General features: G+C 55.9%; 2 protein-coding genes across 2 annotated transcripts in view; one reads left to right on the forward strand and one right to left on the reverse strand.

Annotated features, from left to right (window-relative positions):
• The window catches only part of ACAN (aggrecan), a gene marked incomplete at its 5' end in the record, with an annotated part of 29,059 nt that extends 17,133 nt beyond the window's left edge, over window positions 1–11,926 (forward strand). The window contains 6 exons of the mRNA XM_082005056.1: window positions 4,620–4,733; window positions 7,490–7,648; window positions 8,148–8,230; window positions 8,577–8,721; window positions 9,479–9,661; window positions 11,096–11,926. Coding sequence (XP_081861182.1) covers window positions 4,620–4,733; window positions 7,490–7,648; window positions 8,148–8,230; window positions 8,577–8,721; window positions 9,479–9,661; window positions 11,096–11,184 — 773 coding nt within the window. The 3' untranslated portion in view covers window positions 11,185–11,926. The remainder of the gene's footprint in view (window positions 1–4,619; window positions 4,734–7,489; window positions 7,649–8,147; window positions 8,231–8,576; window positions 8,722–9,478; window positions 9,662–11,095) is intronic.
• Window positions 11,927–13,056: 1,130 nt separating this feature from the next.
• HAPLN3 (hyaluronan and proteoglycan link protein 3) lies at window positions 13,057–15,721 on the reverse strand (the record flags this gene model as incomplete). The annotated part of the gene is made up of 4 exons (XM_082005005.1): window positions 13,057–13,337; window positions 13,505–13,807; window positions 14,921–15,292; window positions 15,595–15,721. 4 exons carry the CDS (start codon window positions 15,719–15,721, stop codon window positions 13,057–13,059), a joined length of 1,083 nt encoding a protein of 360 aa, XP_081861131.1.
• Window positions 15,722–22,134: the final 6,413 nt, after the last annotated feature.

Raw genomic sequence — 22,134 nt, forward strand, 5'->3', positions numbered from 1 at the left:
AACTGTTTTCCCCAACTCCTCCTATTCTTTTCTTGTAGGAGTCACCCTACAATTGCTCCAATGTTTTTCTTCACTGTTTGAGCTATCAGATCAGCAGTTCAAACTTCCCACGAGTCTCTGAAAAGCAAATTTAATTTGTACCTGGATGGTTTTTTTCCCCTCAGCCTCTAGAAGATAATTATCTAGCTGGTCTCTGAGTCCCTGTTTGGATAATTGCACTTACAAGGAGGCCTATAAAGAAAGGGTGAGGGGCACAACAGGGACTGTTGGGCACCCTGAAAGTGCCTTGCCTTTCTGTCGTACCTTTCCCTCTCTGCAGAACAAAGCCAGGAATTTAAATCCTAGGGTATGTTGCTGAACCACTTACTCACAGCTTCAGGAAAACTATACAGTTTGTTCGGGGTTTGGGTGATAGCATCCTCTCTGTTCACAAGAGATTCTCCTTAGTGGATGTTTTAAGCACAAAGCTGACCTGATGTAACGGGTATTCCTGCTCATCCTCCGTACAGGCTTCCATTGAGAGAAATGCACAGACTGCATTGTTTTAAAAATTGTTAGCACTGTTTCTAGTATTGTCCTCTTAGCTTGAGATGAAGGATTTTAAAAGCATTTCCTTCTCACCACTGACTCTGTGTGTTCACTTTTGCATGCCATTTGCCTTCTGAGCAAAACCAGGACCAATCTATTTCCTTTTCATTTCTAAAGGATTTCTCTTTCCAATTTCCATGATCCAGTACAGCAAATTGCTTTCAAAGGCATTGGGAGAATACTTATGTTTAGTTGCACCAAAAGAAAATAGTTCTGACTAAATATAGTACGTATCTGGCAATATAAAAGAAATCTTAGGAAGAAAATGGTGAAGCAAATTCACGGTTTGCATTGTAGCTATGTCAGTTCCCTTGCTTTCTCCAGCCAACAGTTTACATCTTCCAGATGCAAGACGTGTTTACATTGGATATTTTGTTGTAATTGTTTTATTTTTTAAAACAAATCTTGAAGTTAGACGTTGGGTCCTGTTAGTAGCAAAAAATAGAAACTGTTGTGTCAGTAGATTTGAATAATCTTTTGCAGCTTCTGGGTAATATTAACTGCAGTACACATCGTCTTCTAAAGAGCTGCTAATTTTGCATTATCCTCAAGAAGTGAGTTAATAATATGTTCTAAATGGGCTTCCTCTTCTTGGCACTGGAAAGCATTTTCTCCCCTGTCTTTGTTTTAGAACTGAAACTCTTGAAAGCAAGGGCTGCCTCTGTTCTGCATCCCATGCCGCATGGCTTGTCCTTTGTTAGTGCCGGGTAATAATAGCAGTAGTCTTGTCTTCTTGTCGGTTGATAAGCACTTGAGCTGCATCTCAAAGCAGAGCTGACTTTTTGAATGACCGCTCACCCAAGCAAATAAATAGCTCGCATCTGTGTAAGGTCCTTGTGTGTCGAGGTACCTGGCAACTGCTGCTGTGGAAGTGGGGACTCGCTCCGTGCTGAGCAGAGCTGGCACACCTAGCGTGCCGCAGGCTTTTCAGCTGGCTGAAGAGGTGTACGGTGATTTACTAACCTCATATAGCTCTAAACTCTGTGGAAATGGACACATTTACGGTATATAAAAGGTTATGAAGAAAATAGCCAAGCATTGTGTGATAGATGGAATTTATTTGTTTTTTACTGGGGTTCTCACCTCAGGTAAATCCTATGGCTTTGAGGCAATATCCTAGAAACACCCACAACCCAACTTGCCAGGGTTTCCAGGGACAACATCGCTGCCAGTTTTACCATTTAGAACTTATTTTTCTAAAAGGCCTCCAAGATCCAGATTTTCTGGGAGGAACAGAATCAGCAACGCTTCCTCCAACCCAGCTGATATGTTTGAGTTTCCTGACGCCAGCTTGGTGAGGTGATTCTACATCCAGATGGAGATAGGGTCACTGCCCCAACAGCCCAACGGTCTGACGGGGGAGTTTGGTATTTATGATGATCATGTGTTTAAAACGTCTTCTCTCCAGCCATTTGCAGCACGCTTCTAGGAAAAAAAAAACCTGTCTGTGTCTCACTTGTATTTGTTGTCTGTTATTCCAACACTACCTACAAGTACACACCCTTTCTCTATGTGTCATATATAAAAATATATATGTATATGTATGGAGAGATATATAACATATATATCATCTGCAGAGATTTGTTTTTACAGCCTATATAATATGTGCAATCATATTATATACAATATCTGTAAAAGGAAATTCTGTTCCAGTGTTATTTCCCAGCTGGAAATTTGTGGCAATGACCTTGCACGTGTGTGCCTGCTCCCTCCTCCTCCAAGACCGGGGATGGCAACTCATAGCAGGACTCCTGCATCTCAGAAGAGATCTTGGACGCACCAAGTTTTAGTCCACGTGGCCAAAGACAGCTGAATGAAGACTCATTATTCCCTGTTAAATGTTCTACTTTAGCTCTCGTATGTGCTTTGTTCCCACTTCTGCAGCGTGCTTTACACTTCATGGAGCCTAATGGACAAAGGAGAACTTTTCCTTACTTGTTCAGTTGGAGCCCACTGGAATCAACACAAACTTCTGCTGTCACTGCTCTTGGGAAGCCCAAGGGGCCTCTAGAGTTGTAATCATCCCTCAGGATACCTCATTTTCCTTTATGGTCTCTATCTTCTAGGAATTGCAAGTGTGACTAATAAGCAATAGCCAGCCAAGCTCAACTCTTCATTTCTGTTAGGCCCATGACCCCCATTTTGTTCTGGAAAGTATTTATTAGCGTCATGGAAACAGGATCTCCAGTTCTCTTCATGTTGCAGTGAACAAAGAAATCCAGAAAGCATTCATGAGTATTTAGAAGAGCAATCCAAAGGAAAAAGTTTTTTCTCTCACCAAAGAACTGCAAATGTGGAGTGAGAGTTTCATCAGCCACCTGAGGAATAATTGCATTGCTTGTGGTGATACAGCCTAGAATAAAGATGACAACACACAAACCAATTTACCATCCAAGGTCAGAAAGAATTTTCTCCATCACTTAGGCACGTTGCAGAACATGTCAACTTTTAGTTGACATATCAGACATTGGCCAATGAGTGACTATACAGCCACATGGGGTATAACACGCATCTGCTCTCATATGTCTGGGAACTCTGAGCAGCTGGGCCATGGTTCTGCAAGAAGACAACATCTGACCGAATATACCCCGATCAGAAGATGAGCACAGACGCTGAGGAGTTGCTGCTCTGCTCTGGTATTTCCATAGCCAGCATGTTTATCATCTTTGAATGTTTCCTCACTAACCCCTTTCATCCACAAGAAGAGCATGGAGTGTCAGTCAGCACTTTTAAAGCCTTACATTTCTTCTGAGTGTGAAAGAGAGAAACGTCTCGCATGAGGATCTAACCAGTCATCATTTAACCTAACCTGCATGGATGTGCTCCCGCTTTCTTCTTTAGTCTACCTCCTTGTTTCTGAGTTGAATGTCTCTGAAATCTTTCCATTCTGAATGATTCTTCTTCTGATTCCAAAGCTCAATAAGTGAGATTAAGGCTCAATCTGGAGAGCCCAGAACTGGGCTCCCCCAAAACTGGGAGAAGAGCTTTTACTTCCAGCACAAGCTAGATTTTACAATATGTATATACAGACTGGCTACCTGTGGCCTTCTTCAGAGCATCTGTGCTTCCTTCCTTCTGCTCCAAGATGACAGGGGATGGAAGTGCTACCAAATGGTGGCATTTACTATCCAGGCTTGTGCTAATTAGCAAACATTGGAGAGTTGGAGGTCAAACTCTTCCCATACCAACTTCTCTGTTCACCTCCAGAAAAAAAAAAAAAAGAATCTTAAGGGCTGTTCTAGATGAGCAACTAAGAGTAGTTTCCTCCACCAAGAGGGAATCCACAGCTGGAAAAGATGTACAGCTTCTTCCAGCTCCATCACAAGCAAGAGAGAGCATAGTGGGGACAGGTCTGGAGAAAATGGCACTGGACTCCAGTACTCATCACCAAGGAAGAGGCACCTATAGCCAGGCCTAAGATCCTCAAAAGGAAAAGATTGAGGGTCTCTAAACCACCTTTGAACCAACTTCTTTTCTTCCCTGCACTTTCTTCATCTTCACTGAGAGGATTTCTTGCCCCGGAACTTCATCTGAATTACGGTTAGGAAGAAACTAGTAGCGAGCACTGGCCCCAGGAAAGCCAGTTAGGAGATAGAGATCTGTTTCAGGATATTTCCATCATTTATGAGAATTCCACGTTTTTCCTCATAGGCACATAGCTGATGGAGGCACAGACACAAGTTTGCATGTTCGATCCACCAGGCAGAGGCAGTGGACAAGGAAGAGTTATCACAGCTGTCACAGACACTGAGTGCTGCATATTAGATACATCTTGCTGAGCTTTTCCTGATATCTTCACAGTGGTGTTCAACCACCAAATGACAGAAAAACAAAGTCTTCCTTGTAGGGTGGGTTGGGTCTCTTGCCTTCATTCTTCCAGCAGCAGCAGTATGTTTTAAAATAAGACCCTAGAAACTCACAGGTTCCCCCAAAACAACTGATATTGCCTCCTAAACAAGCAAGGAAACAAGTTCTCCTGTTGGTGGACTTGTCTGCCCAGAGCCCTAATGGAAGCCCTTGATTTCTTGCAGACACTGATGAGTGCCACTCAAGCCCCTGTCTGAATGGAGCTACCTGCGTTGATGGCATCGACTCTTTCAAATGCTTATGCCTTCCCAGCTACGGAGGGGACCTGTGTGAGATCGGTACGGCCTACCTGGCTTCAGCTAATCTTACTAACTGCTGCACTACCTCGTTCCCACCCTGCCCCCTGAAAAAGGTGATCCCAAGTGCTTCCACCAGTCCTGCCCTCACCTCAGTGACCTAACCTCTAACAGCAGCTTAAAAAACAGTAGGAGAGACTTTTGCTTATGTATTTTGATTACTTTGCTCATCACAGCACCGTGTCCTCTAGGATTCCTTAGCAGGAGCTTCTGGTGTCTTCTTCAGCTTTCTCTTTTTCACGTTTCTCTAGCAAAGCTCCATACGGATTGTAACGGTGTTGATCACAAAAGTCACTGTCTCTTTGGGTCAAGGCTCTTTCTGTTCATCTGTAACAGTAGGGAAGCATCTGAGTACAGATCTGAGTATATCTTCACCCCAGGCAAACTTTCTCTGCTAGACTGGAATTTCATGGAAGGATGCTTCAACTGAGCCATGCAAAATGATTGTGTGTCTCTCTGTGAAGATGCAGCTGAGAGAAGCCTTGTTCACTCCAGGAATCTCCACCAATTTGACACAGCATGACATTTTTGTCATCTCTTCAATGTGGCTTCCTGTGGCAATATCAGCAGGGAATGTGTATCTTTGAGAAAACGTGAAGTGACCTATTTTTCCATCAGAATTAGGTATTCTGACCTGCACTAATACTTCTTTTTGTTTCTACAAGGAAAGAAAAAAAGGGTTGTTTTTTTTTTCTTAAAGCTGATGAAAGTCCAAACTTTTATCAGCTTAGCTGAGAGGAAGCTCTCCTGCCTTGCTCAAACAAAAGAGGAAGAAGGTTGCAGTATCTTCTTCATCTTGGCACAAGTAATGATGATATATATTGGATTTTCTCCTACCCTTTCTCTGCATCTCTCTTTCTGCTTCCAATATAATCATATGGAGTGGACCATAAGAAGGCAGCTCAGGATCATTGGACCATTTGTCTTAACATGACTTTTCCTAATGCAACCTAATCAGCCTCTGATTTCCCCATCCCTGCTATCTGTTGTTGAAGATCCCTGTAAGAGAACAAGAGACTTTCTACCCTGCAGCCACTTGCAACCTTGTTTGTTCCAAGCCAGACTGAATTTCCTCTTTTGTGATTTACCGGCTGTGACGCCTGGGCCCCAGAACCAGCGAGGTGCAAAAGGAAGCCAGTGCCCTGAATTCAGTGGTGAATGTAAATCTTCGTTATTCCCATGAGGAAACCTTCCATTCTATAACATCTATCAGTCTCCAAGAACATCAGGACACCATAGGTGAGCTCTGCCGTCTGTGCACACAGCCAGTTCTTCTTGGCACCACAACAGTGACCCTACCAGGGGACAAACTTTTTGCCATTCTTTTCCAAGACAATTGCTGTCATATTTCCCCGTAAGTAACAGCTATGTAGGAGAGAGTGACTTTTCTCCTAGGAAATGTCCTGCTGAGGTTCTGTGCCATGTGCTGTTCCATCCCCAGGCTGTGATGACAAGGGGTGGCATTCAAGCTGCTGGAAAAAAATCTTAAATCTCAAAAGACAGGGCATGTTCTCTGCTCACCTTGTGCAAGCGATCTGCCTGCGAAGACCAGGAATCTTTAGAGCTTCAGCTACTTCCAGATAACCTATTTGATCTGTTGAAGAAAGCAGAAAACATTTTTAAAGCCTCAACTAACTACCAACCTTTCCAACATCTATGAAGCATCTGCAATCTCCAGCTGGAAGAACACCAGAAGGATGCATGAGGAGGAATTGGTGTGATTGATTGAAGGTGACAAGTGCTTTGACCTATCAAGTTTAACAACAGAAGAAAGAAACTGAGTACAGAAAACCTTACTGGAAAGGAAGAGTGGCATGAGGACTCATCAAAGCCCACCACTCAAAGACCAGAAAGTGCCTGAGAAAGGACTGTAGATTGGGCATCTGAATGGCTGAGAGTAAACACATCTGATTTTCTGTTTCCTCTGGTCACACGAAGATGATGTGTGGTGTTGCGTTGCGTGAGAGCTGCTGAAGGTCTTTTCTGGTGGTTTCCCCATTTGCCTCTGCTCTCCCCCATCTGTGGTTTTTTTTTTTTTTAAATTAATATGTTCAACTCTTCAGTGTTGGTAACTCTCAGATGGTAAAAGATATTCTGTAAAGTTGAGAAATTTGTTTACATCTCTAGTAGCTTCCAAGCTTTTTCCTTGAGAATTCATTTTCTCTCTCTACCATGGTAAGTTCCTGCCTCCGTCTCTTTTCTCCCACGTTGGTAGGCTTGCCTCACCTCCAGAGCCCCAGAACCACACCAAGCAACACGACCACCCGAACCTGGGCTCTTCCCCCACCTTTCTTTTCCAACACGTACATGTTGATTCTGAGCATCTGGATTCAGGTTTTGGAGTTGCTTTCCAAAGCAAGAAAACTCTGCAGGCCAGCGCAAGTGGGAAGAGAGGGGTTCTTGCTTGGTCAGTTCCTCAAAAACAGAGCCCAGTAACATTACACAGGAATTGAATTGCTCAGGAACAAGTTTGTATCACTCGAATTTTCTAGTAGCACTGGTCACGTTACTGCACACACAAGGTCTTCAACATAGGCTCCCCTGTCTATGTGTGTCTTGAATGTCTTCTGCTCATTTTCCCTGGGATTTTCCACAGGCAACAATCTCAGGGTTTGCTTTTTAGTGGAAGTGACCATGTGTTGTCCCATGCCATGAAAGCATGAGCTGCTAAGAGGTGAGTTGGAAGGCTTCCAGACTCATGCACCAATTCCTTTTCATCCTTCCTTCATGTGTTTCAGACCTGGAAAACTGTGAGGAAGGCTGGACCAAGTTCCAGGGCCACTGCTACAAGCACTTTGAAGACAGGGAGACTTGGATGGATGCAGAGGCCAGGTGCCGACAACATCAAGCCCACCTGAGCAGTATCATCACCCCAGAGGAGCAAGAATTTGTGAACAGTGAGTACCGAGGGCAGCCTAAGACTCAGCAGGGGTCTATCCATTGGACTCTGAGTCTATGGGCAAATTTATCCAAAACGATATAAAAACTACAATTTCCTGCACTGGTGCTCAGATATTTCCTAATGAGGCCTCACCCTTGCACAGGGGAGGAAGAACCATCCAGCCATGAGACAGGGGAGGGCCCTTTCTCAGCTAGGACAGATCTTTGCTCTTACCCCATTGCTGATGCGGCTTGTTCACAAAATGTTCGCTTGCTGCAACAAACGCAGTGACCCATGCCAATGTGAGTGAACCCATGTTCATGGCACACTGCGTTGTGAGGGAGATGGACAAGCACAATGTAGGGAAAAAAGGACATCAGGGGCTAGTGACTGAGAAGGAGCCGAATGACCAAGGTGGGTCCAGGGCGAGAGACAGCTGAGATGGCAAAGAAACACTTCCAACAAGGTGTAGGGGAAGCATGACCAACTCTTCTCTCCCCCTCCATCTCTTCCAGGCCACGCACAGGACTACCAGTGGATCGGCCTCAGCGACAGAGCCGTGGAGAATGACTTCCGCTGGTCCGACGGGCACTCCCTGGTGAGTCTGCAGCCCACAGCGTGGGCAGACACCAGCTTGGGGGGGAGGACACCCGTGGGTGGGAAAAGCCCCATGAATGACATGCTAAGTGCTTGGGTTGGGTGTTGAATGGAGAGTGGAGGAAGCCCTACACTTTGTAGGGCTCATGTTTTTTCCAAGCCTCTAGTAAAGCTGGTCAGCAGCGGTCCTGGGCACCATCGTGATAGAAATAACCACTCTAATAGCAGCGCTGGCAACTCATGGTCTCTGCTGGTGGGATGCGTGGGGGAGGCAGCAGCCGGGCTGAGGAAGGGGGTAGGAGAGGGAAGTGCTCAGCCTTAGGCAAAGGGCTTTCCTCTCTCGGCAGCAATTTGAGAACTGGCGGCCCAACCAACCCGATAACTTCTTTGCGGCGGGTGAGGACTGCGTCGTGATGATCTGGCACGAGCAAGGCGAATGGAACGACGTCCCCTGCAACTATCACCTCCCTTTCACCTGCAAGAAAGGAACAGGTCAGCACCCTGCACCGCACCAGCAAGGGTTGGGGAGCTCAGGCAGTGGCTGCGGGGCTGCCAGGGCCAGGGTTTCATGTCCCCAGGCAGAGCCTTCACCCCCACACGCCAGCTCCATGCCCTCCCATGGACACAAGCGGCTGTCGCAATGCCCAGCTCTTGCTCTCTTGCCTCTCGAGGAGGCAGGAATGGAACCCTGAGGCAGACCACTGCCTTAAAGCCCATCGCAGTATTTCCCTATTTCTCTGCCCCTAAATTTTGTAGACCGAGGCAATATCAAAGGGATTTTAGGTTTTATGAACTTTTTAATCAATTGTTCCTTTTTTGTATTGCCTTTGTCTGTTCCCCCCAAAACAAAGGAACGATCCCTTTGTGGATGTAGCAAAAAAATCCAGCGGGCTCTGGTGATGGCACCTGCCCAGATGGGACCCAGACACCTTCTAGATAAGAGAAGTTATTCCAAGAGGGGAATAACAGGGGAGGGCATCACTCCCACTGCATCTCAGGGCTGGGCAAGGATGGCTGTGGACACGGCTGCCTCCTTCCACCCCAGAAGTGGCCGCCTTTCAAGCAACCATCACACATGCCCTCTCTTCATCACTTAGAGACCTCATGGGACAGGGCGCAGGAGAAGCAGAGTGACGAGGCTATGCGTGCCCAGCCCGCACCAGGCAGGCAGGAGCTGCCTGGGTGTCAGCTGCCTGCTCAGCCTGGCAGAACTCCTCAAGCTCTCCATGTCTCTGCCCATCTCCTGCAGTAGCCTGTGGGGACCCCCCCGTGGTGGAGAACGCCAGGACCTTCGGTCGGAAGAAGGACCGCTACGAAATAAACTCCATGGTGCGGTACCAGTGCAACCAAGGCTACATCCAGCGCCACGTGCCCACGATTCGGTGCCAGCCCAACGGGCAGTGGGAGGAGCCGCGGATATCCTGCATAAACCGTACGTCTCAGCCCCTTCACCTTTGGGATAGGGCTGGTGGATCCCTGCAGCTGGGAGAAGGAACTGGGAATGAGGGGGCATCACCTTAGGCTGCAGGTTAGCTCTGGGCCGGGCAGAAGGGGACATCATGGTCCCCTTGACTTGTTGAAAGCTCCCCCATAATGGGGCCATGGGAGCTGGCATCTTCTGGGTAGGTGTGGACCATGGGGGCTGGCTGGAGGGGTAGCTCGGGCAACTCCTGTCCTGGAGTCTTCTCCACCTAGGCAGGGTAGGGGCAGCTCCAGAGCTGGGAAAGGGCAACAAGGAGCTTACCGAGGGCCCAGGCAGCTTAAAGAAAGGAAAGAAAAAGAAATGGCTTCTGAAAGGGTGAGTTTTGGCACCACCTGCATCGGCAGAGAGAATGGGGGGGGCTGTGGTCCCCTGGAGCCCTTCCCCGGCATCCCGCTGCCCTGGGAGTGGGCAGGAGCTCTACGGCAGAGCTAAGCCAAGGGACAGGGCTGGACTCCTGACCCTTCTCCTGTCAGGCCTCCAGCTGACGGCAGCCAGCCCTCTCCCAGTGGCGTCCCACCCCACTCCCAGGCCTGCCTACACCCCTGTCCCATCCCTGCTCGCCTGCAGCTTCCCAATAATTCCATTGGCCTTGTCCAAATCGCATCTGTCCGCTGGCCTCCTTGCCAGGTTCTGGTCCAGCTGGGCAATTCCAGCTAAAGCAATGGTCCCACAGCCAGGGAAAGTCGATACTTCCTTAAGGGACAAACCTCCGCCCCAGGGAGGAGATGGAAAGAGGAGGGATGGAGGGAAGAGGTGTCCAAGGGCGGCCGCGTGGTACGGACCAAGCCGCTGACTCCCTTGGCTCTGCCGCAGACCTGGAGAGCTGCGGGCTGCTCCCAGCACGGGTGGCCAGCGCTCAAGGGGCCGGGGTTGCTGCCAGCCAGCGTTTGCTGCTCTGTCAAAACCCTCCTGCAATTACCCCACTGGAGCGGTGCCAGCTTCGAGGGAGACTGGCAGCAAAGATCAGGCAGCAGCCTTGCCCCTGCCAGCCAGACAGGGCTGTTTCCCCTCCTGTGCCCTGAGCACATCCCAGCGCCGAGGGGTATTTCCCTGCCTGTCCCAGGGCACCGGGGAGGGACTGGCAGGGCAGTGGCCGAGATGGGGAAGTGATCCCCATGCCCACCCTGGGTACAGGGGAAGGATGGGACGAGCATCCACAGAGAAGATGCTCCTGCCCAGGCTCCCGGTAGGCACTGGACACCCTCACCCCCGGGTGAAGCAAACCCCAGCCGCAGGGGCGAGGGAAGGGCCGATTGTGCAGGCAGGCTGCCTGCGCCTGCCCGTGCTTTTCCAGGGAGCCCAGGGCGGCCAGCACGGGACAAGCACGTCTCTGTCCTGGCTCCTGCTAACAAGGTGCCTTTTCTTCTCCTCCCTCTTCCACAGCCTCCAACTACCAGCGCAGGCTATACAAGAGGAGCCCCAGGAGCCGGTCGAGACCCAGCGGCAGAGCCGTGCACAGACCCACCCATTAGAGCGGGGCGAGAGAGACCGAGGGGAAAGCGAGAAAGAGAGATTTTTAACGGAACAGTTATATTAACAGAGTCAATTTCTTCTTCTTCTTGTTGCTTTTTTGTCATATAAGGAAAAAAAAAATTATATTAAAGACAAACCCACCTTTGTGTATATATATAAAAAAAAATTAATGTTTTTCCAAGCACCAAAGCAAAGCAAATTAGATCTCAGCATTTTTACTAACCGTCCGGTTCCAATTATCTTCGTGCCTTCGGGGACAGGGAGGGGGGTGGGTTTGCAGAGGGCAGGGGGTTAAGTTAAATAATAAAGATGATTATTTTTTCCTGATTTTATCCATGAACAATGTAATTATTTCTGTTATTTAATCTCCAGGGTGAACAGCACCTTTTGGAGTTTTATTTTATTTTTTTTTTCCAGAATCCTCCTACTGCTGCAGCACGTCAGGGCAGGTGGGGAGGGCCGGGGGGCTGCAGTGGAAGGAGCTGCGGGAGGGAGGCGAGCAGATGCTGAGACTCGGGACCGGGGGGCTGCGGCCCCTCTCTGCTTCCCCGCCACCCCCCCGCAGCACAGCCCCCGTCCCAGGACGACGTGCTCTTTCCAGGGGACCGTGCGGGGCACCAGCGTTCCCTGCACCTATTTATATTTTTGAACATATCCTATTTTGAAAGAATGATAAATAATAAAGAGAGTGAAATCGTAACGGGCACTTTACCGGTGGTGTTTTTTTGGGGAAGGGGGGTGTCTGTGTAGGCCAGGGGAGGGGCTCTCCCATGGCGAGGCAGCAGGGAAGGAAGGGGAGCCCAGTGTGCTCCAGGCTACACGGGAGCAGCTCAGCCCCAGCCAGCAGCCAGAGGTGCAGCCCTGGGGACAAGGCAGAGGAGGTGGTGGGTTCCCAAGCCCCAGCTGAAGAAGGACCCTGGGATCGGACATCGCCCCCCTGTTCAGCTCTCACCCCGGGACAGGTTTAAGCCACATGCCTAAAACCCATCCAAAACAAAGCGACAACAGAAACTGCTTCACCCTGCAGCTTTCAGTCCTGACCCCCAGCGGGTTCGTTAACACTCATTAACAACGGAGCACAAGGCCCTTCCAGGAGCCGAGGCAGCAGCGAGGAGACGGTGCTCAGCCAAGGACCAGACAGCCCCCGGCTGTCCAGCCAGGGATCCCCAAATCCTCTCTCCCTGGCAGACCCCTCTTGTGCTGGCGCAGAGATGGGGACACGGCCGCATCGCTCGAGGGCTTTCCCCACCGATTTATTAGAAGAGGTCCAGGAAAATACATCTTTTCATAACCCAATGCTCGAAGAAGAAGGCACCAGAGTTCGAGTGGCGTCCGGGCAAGGGGCGCATGGAGATAAGGCACCGGCGCTCCGGTGGGGACAGGCACAACGGCATCCTTCAGCGGGACAGCGAGGGGGCCGGAGGAGGGGATGGGACGCAACGCGGACACCCACTCTCTGCCTCTGGCCAAATCCAGCCTCGCCTCGCTCCCACCTCGCGAGCTCAGGGGCAGGACCAGCCTGGACGGGCAGACGGGTGTCGGTGACATGCTGCCACCGCGGGAAGGGGCCCCCACCCACGGGCGGCAGGCCAAGCGGAGCGGCAGCAGCCCGTGGGGATCGTCCTCGTGCACGCCCCATGCCAGGGACGGTCCCGCGCTGCCCCGGCCAGCAGCCAGCCCGAGCAGCTGCGTGTGCCAGCTGCTGAGCAAGGTGTGGAAAATATAAAGGAAGGAAACAAAATAAAATGAAAAGAAGCCTCCCCCTCCATCCCGCCTCCCCCCAGTCATCCCCAAAACAGCCCTGGGAAACGCCCGACACCGGGCACCATCAGGCTGGAAACATCCTCTGGCCAAGGAGCCCTCCCAGCTCCTTATCTCTCCTTGTAGCAGAAGACCCCAAACCTGCCCTTGCTGGGGAAGCCGAAGCTGCGGACACCGGGCTCCACGGGGCCGCAGTTGGCCCGGGGCTTGGCGATGGGATAGCGGACGCTGCCGTCCGCCAGCCAGCCGGCATCACAGCGGTCCAGCCCCAGGAACTTCCAGGCGGAGTAGAGCTGCCCCACTCGGGCGATCTCAGCTCCCACGTCCTGGCAGCTCTGCTTGGCCTCCTCCAGCGTCATGCCGGCCGGGTGCTCCAGGTAGAAAACCTCTCCTAGGAGGGAGACGGGAGCATCAGTGCTAAGCATCATCCAGAGCATCCCCACTTGGATCATCCCTGCCCGCCTGAGCCCCATGCCCTAAGGGGGAGGGAGGACATGGGATGCCACTGATCAGGCATAGCATCTTCCCCAAGATCCCAACCCCCAGCGCAGCACCCACCTCTGAACGTGGAGGAGAAGCAGAAGGCATCAAAGCGGTGCAGGTGCCGGTGGCGCGGGCCATAGCTGCGGATGCCCGGGGCGAGGTGCAGCCCGCCGCAGGGCTTGCGGGGCAGGCGGATGGGGTACTGCACGGTGCCGTCAGCCAGCCAGCCCGCGTTGCACCAGTCCAGCCCCTCGCTCCATGCCTGGAAGAGCTGGTTGAAGGTGGCGAGGATGGCACCTTGCTCCTGGCACGCTCGCGTGGCTTCGTGGAAGTTGAGCCTGTATTGCCCGCGGGGAGGCTGGTAGGGGAACACGATGCCTGGGGGCAGACGGGGCGCTCAGCCGGCGCCGCGGGCAGCCCACCCACCCCATCTGGCCCAACATGAGCCGCAGGGGTCCCCAACCCATCCCAAATTCAAGCTCTGGGACAGAGACCACCCCAGGGTGGCACTGCCCAAGGCTCAGGTGTGCGGAGATGGGGCTGCTCTGGGCACGCAGCTGTCAGCGGCAAGTTGCCAGCGACATCTGGTGGCACAGGGGCTCGGTCCTGTGGATACACAGACCACCCTCGCGGGGACAGCACCAGCACATATAGGGATGCACAGACTATGATAACAGGGATGCAGGGACCACCACCATAGGGACGTACGGACCATGGTCCTGGGGGGAGCCAGGCAGTGGTCACAGGGAGGCAAGGACCACCTGGGGGTGGAGAGAACATCGTCATGGGGGTGCACAAGCTACAGAAACAGGGACATAAGGACAAGCATCACGGGGACATGTGGCCCAGGATCACAGGGACACTTGGACCACCAACATGGGAATGGATGGATCACTGTCACAGAGAAGTATGGACCATGGGAACACGTGCACAACCACTACGGACCACAGTCACAGGGACCGGTTGGGACAAGCCACTATGGGAGGAAGGGCCCGGGGTCAAGGGGGTGGGCAGGGGCACAGCAAGGAGGAACGTTTCCCCAGCTTTCAGCTTGGCAGTGGAGCAAGGGCTGAGTCAGGTCCCTCATGGCAAGTGAGCAAGAGCGGCTGGACTAATCACCAAGGTTGGTCACAAGATGCATGGGGACACCCAGAGCTGGGAGGCAAGGGGGCAGCTGCACATGATGCAGCATGGAGGGAAGATGGGTGGGTGGTGGCAGGAAATGCTGCGGCCATGGGGTCAGCCCCAACTCTGACTCCACAGCCCACCCCTGCTGGGCAGATTGCTCTGGGCTTGCTCACTGCTGGGACTATACAGTCAGACAGCCCCAAGCCACCACCCCATCACGCCAAGCATCTCAGCCCCTTTCTGCCCACTACTGCGCTCCCCGACCCCCCTGCCTTGCTGCTGCCCCCAAGGAGGGGATGCCATGGGAAGGCCAGGCTCACTGGCTTGGCACAGGGGGTCACGCGGTCCCCACCGTGCCCCCACCTTGTAGCCGGAGGTCCACCACATCACTCTCATCCTCCAGCCCATCGATGACCTCACAGCGATATTTGCCATCATCCTGCAAGCGCACATCGCTGATGACCAGCGAGGCCTCACGCCGGCTGGCCTGGTGGAGGTGAGCACGGCCCCAGAAGTCCCCAAAGGCCACATAGGTCTTGCCAATGGCCACCAGCACATCCTGCTCTTTGGTATAGTCATCCCGTAGCTTGGACCACTTGATGCGGATCTTGCGCTTGGCTTCCAGGTCAGGCTTGTAGCGGTAGTGGCAGGGCAGGGTGACGTTTGCACCATTGGAGCTGTAGACAGGGTCTTTGGGGGTCTCCACCACCAGTTTGGCCCCGTTGAAGTAATCCACTGGGGACAGGGAGGGAAGGTGTGATGGGCAGGTTGGGATCCAGGGCTGGGCAGCACCCCCAAATCTCTCTGCAGCTGCTCCACTCCCTCCCTCCTGCCACCTCCTCTTCTGCCTGAGGATCCCACGAGCATCCCCCAGCATCCCTGAAGCATTCCCACCTGTTCCTCTGGGCCCCACATCCCACCCAGCCCACCCCCAAGAGATGGGTCCCAGCCGCATCCCAGAGGCAGGGATGGACTTCAGCCCCTTGCACTGACCTGCCAGCCCCCCTTTCCACCAGCCCTGCCGATCCCCAACATACCTTTCTCCTGCCCGTTGCCCTTGTCGTTCATGATGTGGTTGTAGTAGAAGCCGTTGTAGAAGGGATGGTGGGAGCCACTGGCCAGCTGCAGCAGGGTGGCTTCCAGGAGCAGTGGGAGCAGCAGCATGGCTGGGGCGCAAGGCCGAACACTGAGCCCGGACTGCAGAGGGGGAAAGGGCTGTGGTAACACCCCAAAATAACCAGCAGGGCCCTAGCACTGCCTGGCACATAGCAGCAGGCAAACGCCATCGCAGGCATGCAAGGGGAGGAGTGGGACTAGCAGGCAGAGCAGCTCGCCTGCCCGCAGGGGGGAGCGCAGGCAACCTGAGCCGTGCCCCCAGACCTGCCCCACAACCCGAGCTCCCGGTCCCCTCCATCCTCATCCTCCCACCTGGGTCACGCCAAGCAGCACCGTGTTCACCGCTGCTGCCCGTTGGGGCTCGTGGAGTGCCCAGCCCACAGGGGAAGCCGAGCCCAAGCCGGGGATGGGGCAGCCAGGGGAAATGGGATCCCAGGGTGTCCTTTGTACAAGGAGCACTGGGAAAACATCACGCAGGGGGTGCAGGGGGAGAGAAGTGGCCAAGCCCCGCTGTAAGCCGCAAGCTCGGTTTACAGAGGCAGCCGAGCGTGCAAGCCAGCCCAGGAGGGGAGGAGAGCGCTCGGGGCTGCCTCTGCCACCCCGGCCCCGGACAAAGCCCGGCAGCACCCGGCCAGCCTGGCCCAGGACCCTTGGCTCCGACCCGGGGCTGCCGCTTTGCACCGTGGATGTGGCTGGCACTGACCCCAGGCAGCACGTATTGCTCCCAAACCACGTCACTTGGGTGGGGGAAAGCCGGCTGCTCCACGGCACCGGAGACCCATGCTACCCCAGGCACCCAAAGGTGCCCCGCATGGGTCTCGCCCAGGGCGGCTTGCAGCAGCATTTGCCGGCTTGCGACCTTTCCCGGAGCCGGCAGAGGGGGCCCAGGGCCCGGCAAGCCTCTGGCAGCCCCCCTCCAACCTGGGAGGGATTTGACATCTGTGCCCCCTTGGGTAGACAAGGTTTACGAGCACCTGCAAAGGTGCCCTAGGCTGGGGGGCTATGAAAGAACGGGTGCTCGCCCCCGGCAGGGTCCACCATGGGGGACAGCAGTGGTCTCCAGGGACTGGGACGTGCAACCAGCGGCTCTCGCCACGGGTGGCTCGCTCCCGGGGGCTCCGCCATGCCATCCATGCCGTCGGTGCTGCCTATCACCTCTCCACAGGGTGCAGCCCACGCTTGTCACGCGCCGAGGTCTGCGGAGCCGGTGCCGAAGGGCGCGAGGTGCACCGTCTCGACGGCCGGCGCAGCCCCGGCCCCGGCGGCAGCAGTGCACGGTACTGCAGGCGCCGGAGCCCAGCGGGCACAGCCGCCACGTGCTGCCCACGCGTGGCAGGGCGGGCTCAAGGCACCAGCAGCTTCACACCTCGGTGTGGGGGGCACCAGCCCTGGCCCCCTTGTGCCTTCAACCACTTGCCACCCCCCAGATCCAGCACTGCGGTGACATGCCGAGGGGCCCGGCATCCTCAACCACGATGCCAGCGAGCATCGTGCTGCAGCACCGCCGTAGCGATGCCCAGCACCCTTTCAACGTGATGCCTGGTACCCTCCGCGGTGATGCCATTCCTCCGTGCCCTCCATGGCAAGCAGGGTGCCCACCACCCCGGGGTGCCAGCCCTCCCCAGCCCCGGCTCCGGGGCCAAGCCCTACTCACGCTGGTTGCGGGCAGGCTGCAGGCAGGCGTGCGGGCAGGCTGCAGGCAGATGTACTGTGTTTAGGGCTCTTGCAGGGCTGAGAGGAAGCAGCTCCAGGGCCTGCCTTTTAAAGGGAAACACACGCCTTTCCCAACCCCCTGCTCGCAGCTCGGAGCTGGGGTGGGTGCCCCCAGCCCCCCGCCTGCCCACCGTGCCTGGGTGACAGCCTCGCCGGCTGCCTGCATGCTGCCCACACACTGCCCGCATGCCTCATCTGTAAAGTGCCAGCTGCCAGCATTGCCCCCAGCTTGGAGTGGAAAGCAGCAGGGAGCGGGGTGCCCCGTCGGGGCTGGTGGGACCCCATGATGCCCCATGCAAAGCCCCAGTGAAGCCACAGCACTGGAGGAGAACGGCCATCCCTTGTCCCATCAGGGGACTGGCCGTGGTCCCCGGGCAATGGTGGTTGAGCACACACATGGCAGGAGCACCGCAGGCACGAGCAGCTCAGGACGGGTGGGCTGTGGTCCGTGCCCAGGCTGCCTGTTCTGGGGTCTGGGGGAGGAAGCTGAGCCGTGGGGTTAAGATTCTTTGGGGTCCACTTGAGGCTGTGGGGGAAAGCAGACACGCAGAAGCCAGGGCAACAGCTTTGAGGTGCCCAGCTGCACCCACCCACAGGGACATTGTCCCTAGCCTCGGGTGACGCCCCCCACGACAGCTCCTGCTGGCAGACAGACACACAGCCCCGGCTCCGAGAGCCCCACACCTGGCCCTCGGGAAGGGCAGCGCGGCGGAGGCACGGCCGAGGGATGCTGGTCCGGGGGTGGCCGATGGGGCCGAGAACATGGAGGAACTGCAGAGCAGCACGTGCCCTGACCCAGAGACCTGCTGCCCCACCCCTGCACACCGCTTCGCCCCCCACTTTGTTGTTTTACGGTGAGGAAATGAGGCGCAGGGGCCCCACTCCGGCTCTCGCCACCGCGCGGGATGGCGTCAAGCCGGAAAGAAAACAACTCATGCAAAAATAAACCTCCCCAGGGCTGGTTGCAGGGTGAAGGGGGCTGGGACCCCTTCCTGACAGCCCCCCGGTGTGGCATGCTCGGGGTGCGATCTTGTCTGCCTGCCACCGCCACGCTGATAGGGAGCAGCCGGCACGGAAACAGCGTTATCTGCCGCCAGTGCCGGCCTGGCAGCCGCCGTCCCCCGTGGGAAGCCCTGACCGGGGATGGCTGTGGGACCCAGCGTCTGGCGATACAGCTCTCCTTTTCCCTGTACACACACCCCTTGGGGGTCCCACCAGTCCTTCCCGAGGACGGACACAGCGGGGCTGGGCTGCCCGAGGACGCGGGAGCGTGACGGCCGGGCACGCTGCCTGCTTGCCTGCCTGGAGCAGGCTGCTCCGCAGCCCACAATGGAGGGGCGATTAGATCTCCCAGCATGGTGGCACGGGGCCGCTGCGCTGCTCGCATCCCTAGCTGAGGGTCCCCAGACCCCCCAGCGCTGCCCCATGGCTGGAGGAGGTGGTGGGATGGCATCCCTCCTGCCTCCCAGCTGCATCCCAGCTGCCAGCACCCCCCTGCAGCTCCTCGCCCAAGTGGTCCATGTCCCAGCCAGCCGGTGATCAGGACGGTCCCCTCCACCCCTCCACCCCCACGGCTGCACAGACAGACAGACAGACAGTCCCGTTGGGGCACGCTGCTCCTTGGCGAGGCCAACCTATTGTTTCATTCTGGAGGAACAAGCCACACGGTGCCCCGTGCTGCCTGCGCTGCCTGCACCGCAGCACCTGCCAGCAGCCATCCCCTGCCCGGCCCCGGAGGGGAGCAGCAGCAGGGAAGGGGAGACGGATGATTTGCACATCCCTGTTCAGCGACCGCTCAGGGCTCGTGTTCAGACATGGCTCTAGTCTGGATGTGGCCACCGATGTCGTCCTTCCCCCAGGGAGCAGGCAGTACGGGGAAGGATGCGGCCACTGGCAGTCCCCTGAGGAAGGAGGAATCCCCTTCGCTCCCTCCCGCCTCTCATCCTAATTTTGGTGCTTCTCGGATGATCCCAGATTTCTTTTCTGCTGGTGGTTGGGCCGAAGCCCCAGGGCTGAGCTCCCCAAGGGAAACCCTGGGTGGGACCGCGGGTTTCAGGGTGAGCGAGGCTGCACAGGGTCAGGGTAGCTCTGACCCAGGAGCACGTGTTTAGGGCACATGTTTAGGGCTGGCTGAGCTCTTGGTTGAATAGGAGCCATAAAAATGTCACCCCTGTCTTCCCCGCCTCAAACCCGGCGGCTGACAGCTCTGCCGTGGCCACACAGGAGAGATTTCTCACTGAAATGCTGCTTTTCTGGGACGATTCCAGGGGGAACCTGTTGCCCAAGGCTCAAACCGGGGAGGAAAACCCATGTTCCCGGTGGAATGGAGGAGGCTGTGATCTGTGCCGGGCTTTCCGGGTAGAGGCAAGAGGATGCTCTCCCCGACGGCTGCTTCCTGAGGAACCAGCTCGCGGGCAGCTGGCAACACCGGCAGCCAAGTCAGCAGGCAGCGGGGTGCCGCGGCCGCAGCGTGCCGGCCCTCCCAGCCTTCCTGCTCCCCCAGCAACCCAGCCGCATCCGGGAAGAGCATCCGAGGGACAGGGACAAACCGTGAGGGGCTGCGCATGGGGTGGAGGGTGCCCTGGCTCTCGCCAACCCCCCATCCTGGGGCTCCGCAGGAGGAAGGAAGCGCCGCGGAGCTGGGAAGGGGCTCAGCATCCGTCAGCGGGGCTTGCCTGGGGGGCGGCCATGGGCAGGGGGAAGCGTTGGCCGGGCGCTGAGGACTCGTCCCCTGCTCTGACATGCAGCATCTGCTCCCATCACCCTCCACGGAGCCTCTACTGTGCCCCCGGCTCGGAGCTGTCTTGGTTGGACTTGGAGCAAGCTGCTCTTTATCTCTGGCCCAGCTTCCCGGCGATAAGGGCGGCATGTCTGGAGGCGAACAGGACTGATTGTCCCCCCTGTCCCCAGCTCTAGCTGTGGCTGCTATTTGTCATCAAGCAGCCACAGCCACAATGAATTCAGCCCGGTCTCCGCAAGCAGCACCCCCTCTGGTGCCGGGCACCAGCACCCACGGGGCCAGGCAGGGGCCCAGCTCCCACGGGCAGGGCAGGGCCCAGGGAGGGGACGCGTGGCTGAGCAGGGCACTGCCAGCAGCAGGAAGGTGCGTGGAGGTTGTCTGGAGCTGTGGGGACAGAGAGCCGTGGTGGGATGCAGGTGGCCCTGGACCGTTCGTGCCAACCTCAGGGGTCCCTGCCCAGTGCCACAGAAGACTGGAGAGGAGCAAAGCTCCTCTGTCCTCTTCACCCCAGTGCTCCTTCCCTACCAGGGACCCCATCATCGATGCAGAGGGATCCGGTTCCAGCAGCATCCGTCCCCCTGCCCTGCCCTGCCCTGCCCTGGAGGGCTCTGCCGGAACAGCCCCGCAGGCAGCCCTGACAAAACCCACAGCTCCCTCCAGCCCTGGGAGCACACGGGGATGGCAAGAGCCACTTTCGCTCCAAGCTGGTGGATTTGCTCCAGGATCAAAGCCAAAGGATGAGACGTAGGGCGTGGGGTGCCGCTAGCAGCTTCCCCTCCCCAAGTCCCATCCCACTGCGCTCGGCCAGCTGCAAGCACAGGCGCCGGCAGCTGTGGCGGGGCGGAGGCAGCGGGGAAGATGCGCAAAGCCCTGGTACCTTGTTTTTCCGGGCAGGAAAGGGAGATAGGAGGGTCTGTGAAGGCAGGAGCTACGGGGTCAGCATGGGAGCTGAGGGGGGATCCTGGGGCTTGCCAGACCTGCCGGGCTTTGAGAAGTGGCTCTTGGGGAGGAACAGAGCAGCCAAGCCGACAGCCCCAAAGTTTCAGCTGGTTTTAATACTGTCAGAGACACCCCAGAGCGGGGCCACCCCTGTCCCACCCGGGCTCCCTCGGCACTTGCCAAAGCGAACCCGCCGCCAGCCTGGTCCCACAGCTGCTTCACATCCCACGACGCGGGGAAGCATCGCCACCAGCGCCACTGCCCAGACACCCTGCCCGTGCTCCCACGTGCTGGTGCCGAGTCTTGCTTGTCTCCTACTGCTAATCCTGAGGGCTCAAGCATGGCAAAAGGCTTCCCTCCGCCCCACAGAAAGGGAAAAAAATCAGGTTACAAAAAGGGTCAGTGGTCCAGCTCTCCGCCTACTGTATTTGGGTGGTTTAACCACCACTTTTCCCAGCTTTTCTCCACACCCTCATGGCTACAAACCATCTTTCTCCACTACCAGGTGGCTGCCCCCCCCGTCACCTTTTGGCTCCAGGGGCGAGGGACCTCCAAGCACCCCAAACTGCAGTAAGGTGGGGACAGGGGTGATGCTGAGACGTGGAGGACATGGTGCTGGCACCCCGGGAAGGGGAATGGGCAACGTCTGCCAAAAAGCCAGCCGCAGCGCCTGCTGGGAGCGGGTAGAGCCATCGGCGATGGGGACCCGGTGCCTTTGATAGGAGCCATCTCATCACTCCCCTCGCACTATGCGGCGCCGACACCACAGGCAAGGAGACCCGGGGCCAGGGAAAACGGGCAGGGGACAACAGCCGAGCAGGTTTTTGGAGCCCCTGCTTGGAGCCGTGCAGGGAGCAGGAGGGACAGCGGATGCTGTGAGCCTGGGGCACCTGCCCTAAGCCCCCCCAAAACCGCCGAGCCCCAGTGCAGTGCGGGCAGGGAACTGCCACTGGCTGCAGCCTCTCTGCTGGAAGCAGAAGCAAAAAGGGGGAGAAAACTGGTCTCCAGGCTTAGCTAGGAGGCTGCAGCCAAGCCTCATTCACAGGACAGGGTCCCCCAAGGAAGCCCC

This window comes from Phaethon aethereus, assembly GCF_964289735.1.
Source record: "Phaethon aethereus genome assembly, chromosome: 12".
Lineage (NCBI taxonomy): Eukaryota > Metazoa > Chordata > Aves > Phaethontiformes > Phaethontidae > Phaethon > Phaethon aethereus.